The sequence below is a fragment of the Typha latifolia genome, chromosome 7 (assembly GCF_019914945.1).
Source record: "Typha latifolia isolate L0001 chromosome 7, TyphaL0001v2, whole genome shotgun sequence".
Taxonomy (NCBI): domain Eukaryota; kingdom Viridiplantae; phylum Streptophyta; class Magnoliopsida; order Poales; family Typhaceae; genus Typha; species Typha latifolia.
The window spans coordinates 10,886,047-10,891,462 of NC_133092.1; the positions used below are offsets into that span (position 1 = coordinate 10,886,047).

General features: G+C 35.2%; 1 protein-coding gene across 1 annotated transcript; it reads left to right on the forward strand.

Moving 5' to 3' along the window:
• The first annotated feature begins 279 nt into the window (after positions 1-279).
• LOC140792375 (inositol diphosphatase DSP3-like) lies at positions 280-5,210 on the forward strand. The gene is made up of 5 exons (XM_073143341.1): positions 280-604; positions 729-822; positions 4,074-4,131; positions 4,250-4,293; positions 4,737-5,210. Exons 1-5 carry the CDS (start codon positions 402-404, stop codon positions 4,953-4,955), a joined length of 618 nt encoding a protein of 205 aa, XP_072999442.1. The 5' UTR covers positions 280-401; the 3' UTR covers positions 4,956-5,210.
• The last annotated feature ends 206 nt before the right edge of the window (positions 5,211-5,416 follow it).

The window sequence follows — 5,416 nt, forward strand, 5'->3', positions numbered from 1 at the left end:
ATTTTGGATTATCTGATAAAATAAAATAAAGAAATACATGCGTGTAATGTTATCATTGGCTGTCGAATATCCCAATCTCCAGCTCTTATAAGCGCACGGAACGACCAAGCTTCCATCGTAGAGGATTTCCTGAAAACCAGACTGAAGGGATCTGCTAATGCTAACGTTCGTTACTTGTATTCGCCCACTCGATAAATGCCACGTATCACAAGCAGTAAATTTCTGCCTCCATGAATATAGGCAATCCTCTTTCCAGAAGCCGCCTTCGAAATAGAACACGAAGAGCCCCGTCGAAAGCGACGCTTTCTCCACCTCCTCTATTTAAATCTCTCTCCTCCTCTGGACGACGACGAGGACGAGGACGAGGACGAGGACGACGACGACGACGGAGTTAGTTTGAAATGATTCTGGAAGAGGAGGGAGAAGTAGGAGCTTTGATATTGATGCCGAAATCGAAGCGAGGAGCCTCGAATCGAATCATCAAACCTGAGCTCTTGATTCCGCCTTCCAATTTCGGGATGGTGGATCGAGGGATCTATAGGTCTGGATTCCCTGGTCCCGATAATTTTGGATTCTTGGATGCGCTCAAGCTGAGATCTATCGTGTGAGGACTACTTTGTGCCGGTTTTTTTTTTTTTTTTTTTTTTTTTTTTTTGTGCTGGATTTTGTGTGATTCTATTTGATTTGGGGGATTTTGACTGGCTGGTGGATCGTGGGGATTTGAGCAGGTACTTGTGCCCGGAGCCGTATCCGGAGGTTAGTGCCGAGTTCGTGAAGGCACGGGGAATTAAGCTCTTCCAGTTTGGGATCGAGGGGAGCAGGGTAATAATCTATTCTTTTTCTTACCTTTTCGCAGTTACTAAATTATGTCTTTTATTTTCTTATCTTCTTTTTTCTGGGTAACTTCACCTGCTATTCTATTTGGACAAATTTGTGTATGCTAGACGTTCTTGTAGGAAAGATGTGAATTCGATTTTGGAAGTTTGTGTTTTTTATGTTTCATTTGATTCACTTACTTTTGTTATGTTGAACAATTAAGAAGATAAGAGTGATAATGTGTATAGCTGTCCTGTATAGGTGAAGCCTCTTGCCCTGAGATTGTAAGACTCCATTTGAAAAAGTGTAGTACTTGATGTTAGACTCACTTCTTAGCCTCGTTTTAGATAGCTTAAACAAGTTAAAGAAAATTGGGTCTCTGTTTATGAACTAAATTAGGGGTGTCATTATTATCCATGTGAAATAAAAAATAAAAGAATGCTAGTTTTGAAGGAAAATTGAGGATATGTCATATTAATTGACCAAAATATCCTTTATAGTTGAAGTATGTTAGTATCAAAATATTATTATTGAATTTAACTAACTAGTGAAAGTTTAAAATTTTCTCAAAAATTGTGCCTTTTGCTAGTGGGAAGGAGTTGATGCGGTCATTGCGTGCTTGTCCACAAGTGGCCTTCATTATTTGGTTTTTAAGGTCGTTGCTTTCATGGTTTATTTCCATAGCTTGTTTTATGGGCTTGTGATAAGCAGACTTCATGGTTTGCTTCCACAGCTCATTGCGGGCATGCTTGTAAGCCCGCAAAATGGCCTTCAAGGTTTGATTGGTAAGCTAGGTTGCGGGCTTGTGTGGTTTGCTTTTTTTTTTTTTTTTTTTTTTTGAAAGAAGTCCGTAATACAACTTTACCATCAATTCAACAATATACAACTTCACCGATATAAGCTGTTGAGTTTTTCTTTTTTTGTGTGTGCACCAGTGTAAGTCGTTGAGTTTTTTATTTTTGCATGCTATTGCTTTTACATGGTCTCTCAACCATAATGAAAGAAGTTCACTTCTTAAGAAAAAGAAAAGAGGAGCACTAGCACAGTGAGAGAGACAAGAGAAAAGAGGAGAGAAAATTGACAAAACATGGAAAAGATAAGTGTAAATTATTTCATAGGTAAATTTGTAATATGAGAATAATTCAAACTTAGACACATTTTATTTCTCTTTTCTCTCACTTTTTGAATTTTGGTTATGAATAAACTATCATTTGGTTACTAAATATGGTTAGTGTTCCCTAATCAAGTTCAGAAAAATTTCTTGAACCCAAACCAAATGCCATGAAACATATACATATTCTTGAACCGAACCAAATGCCACCTAAACATATTACACTATTAAATTACGTTAAAAATGAGGTGATGCTGAGCTTAAACCGTGACAAAGGGATATAATAAAGAAAAATACAAGTAAAAGAAAAACAGTTAATCTTGACAGAGCAAGAATAATATTACACAATCATGCTTTGAAGGCAATATTGAAAATGGTTAATAGTAATAGGAAGCCACTAAATTCTTTTGAATTTTGATCACTTTAGAAAACAAAATCATGAACTATAGGATAACAGTGTATTATCTTATACTATGTATATACATATGCAATACTAGAATATGCATATCTAACATGCTTATGTATCATAAGTTGCTCTCCTACAGTAATAGTGAAGCCAATGTCTGTAATTTTTTTGTGGTGTCTCTAGCATGTTGTACTGCTTCTTAGACCCACATTATTTTCATTGTGTTTTGTGAGATACAACAAAATGATGTTGTTAGAGGCAAGGGAGACTCTGTCAAAGAAAAGAGGTGAAAATATAGGTTATGTGATGAACGGCTGACATAAACAAGAAAACCATTGCTGGTAACAAGTATGAAATCAAGTTTATGATATTTCTTTTCTTTGTTATTGTCTTTTATCTTTTAAAATCTATGTATGGGCATGTAATGAGGTTGTGGACAATCAATAGAATCATTATTGTTGCACCAGAGGGACTTAAAAATGGAAAGATACTGATATTACAATGCAAAAAAGGGGTGATTAGTTGGCAAAATTATGTCAGAATTGTCATGGTAGGGCAGAGGCCTTGTTATGTGCAGGAATACTAATTCTGATGTAGATCATGCATGGATAGTGAGCTCTTTTACTAGTAGTAGGTTTGCTATTATTTGCAAAGAAATATCCTCGAATAAGCACTGCATAACCGTGTACAACGTCTAGAATATAGTTTATATATGACTATCATTCTTTTCACTTCTATACACAATCATGCTTTGAAGGCAATATTGAAAAAGGTTAATAGTAGTAGGAAACCACTAAATTCTTTTGAATTTTGATCACTTTAGAAAACAAAGTCATGAACTATAGGATAACAGCGATCACCTCTATATTATCTTATACTATGTATATACATATGCAATACAAGAATATGCATATCTAACATGCTTATGTATCATAAGTTGCTCTCCTACAGTAATAGTGAAGCCAATGTCTGTAATTTTTTTGTGGTGTCTCTACCAAGTTGTACTGCTTCTTTGACCCACGTTATTTTCATTGTGTTTTGTGAGATACAACAAAATGATGTTGTTAGAGGCAAGGGAGATTCTGTCAAAGAAAAGAGGTGAAAATATAGGTTATGTGATGAACTGCTGATGTAAACAAGAAAACCATTGCTGGTAACAATTATGAAATCAAGTTTGTGATTTTTCTTTTCTTTGTTATTGCCTTTTATCTTCTAAAATCTATGTATGGGCATGTAATGAGGTTGCGGACAATCAATAGAATTGTTATTGTTGCACAAGAGGGACTTAAAAATGGAAAGATACTGATATTACGATGCAAAAACGGGTGAGTTAGCAGTTGGCAAAATTATGTCAGAATTGTCATGGTAGGGCAGAGGCCTCGTTATGTGCAGGAATACTAATTCTGATGTAGATCATGCATGGATAGTGAACTCTTTTACTAGTAGTAGGTTTGCTATTATTTGCAAAAAAATATCCTAGAATAAGCGCCGCATAACCGTGTACAACGTCTAGAATATAGTTTATATATGACTATCATTCTTTCACTTCTATACTTCAAGTGGCAGCTTTAGTTAGTATTCTTGTTGTGAGAATTTGCTTGCCCTTTTTCTCTCTTTCAGCACACAATCTTTTTATCCTGCATCAATTGGAGTTTATTCCCACACAGTATTCATTAATGTTCTCTCTTACTTGGCTATGAATTATGCTGTCAAAAATCTTAAAAACCTCTCCACTGGCAGGAGCCTTTTGTAAACATACCTCAGGATTCCATCGCGGAGGCTCTCAGAGTTTTACTTGGTACTTAATTTAGAAGCGCTGCTAAATTTAAATTCCAGCAACTTTCTTCGACTTTTTATAGGTTGGGCTCAAACAATGAATATCTTTATACTCAGCAACTTTTTTTTCCTGGTCTCAGATATAAGGAACCATCCAGTTCTAATTCACTGCAAGAGAGGAAAGGTATGATCCATCTCATCCTAATTCATTAATATTAAGGAATAATTATATTTAGGCCCCATGAAATATCACCCTTTTCTATGTACATCTCTTGAATTTTCTTTTTATGGCACAGACTTCTTAAACTATTGAAATAAAAAAAAAACTAAAAAGACTAAAATACTGCCCCCGATGAGATAAGGATATTTTAGTATCTTTCTTTTCTTCCCTCCAGAACATGAGTAAATATGTTATATAGCTGCTCACGTGATTTGTATGTGATAACTTATAAATAAAAACTATAACAAAAATATGACAGAATAGATGTTTGAAATATTTTTAATAGTTCAGAGAGTCTTACATGTTACGAAAAACGGTCACATATTTAAAAAAGAGTAATAGTTTAGAGAGTCCTAAGTATAATCAACCCTTCAATCTGACTGGAGTTCATGCATACGCTGCAACAGCACCGAACAGGTTGCCTCGTAGGCTGTTTCAGAAAGTTGCAGAATTGGTGCTTGTCCTCAGTGTTTGAGGAATATTTGCGGTTTGCTGGTGACAAAGCCCGAGCTTCAGATCTCAAGTTCATTGAGATGTTTGACGTGTCATGGATGATGCAATCTATTCACGGAATAATATATCGGTACCATGGATGTGGTCCTCAAGTCAGACGCCTTGTCTACTGACAAAATGCCTATTGTAACATATATTTTTCTCCAACGTTTTTTTTTTCACTTCCTATAGTTATGATTACACCAATTTCATTTTGTTTTTTTTCTTCTTTAAGGCGAGAAAATCGCTGCGACAGCAAGCAAAAAAGAGCTGTTTGCTTCCTCATCACTTTTATCAGAGAGAAGGATGTGTTTGAGATCCATTACACTTTTTATTTTCATTTCAAGTATTAAATGCGACCTTTTCAAAGTAACTATTTATTGTTTTAAGTATGGTGTTGAACTTGATGCTAATGTGTCTGAATTCCTTTCCCTTTTCAAAGTTCTATTTTCTTATATCATTCGGCATTAGAGAATTGATTACTTTGCTCAGTGATAAGATCCTGGGCTTCATTTCTTAAAATTGCAGGTTTTCTACTCAGTGTGATTGTAAAGCTCTTATTTTTGGAGACATTAAAACAACACTTCAGTAAAAA

What these genes read in the sequence shown, in the direction of transcription:
- LOC140792375 (XM_073143341.1), top strand. Translation starts at nt 402, where the DNA reads ATGATTCTGGAAGAGGAGGGAGAAGTAGGAGCTTTGATATTGATGCCG. An exon ending in TTGGGATCGAGGGGAGCAGG is followed by an intron (nt 823 to 4,073) that starts GTAATAATCTAT and finishes CTCCACTGGCAG; the next exon opens with GAGCCTTTTGTAAACATACC. An exon ending in GGCTCTCAGAGTTTTACTTG is followed by an intron (nt 4,132 to 4,249) that starts GTACTTAATTTA and finishes TCCTGGTCTCAG; the next exon opens with ATATAAGGAACCATCCAGTT.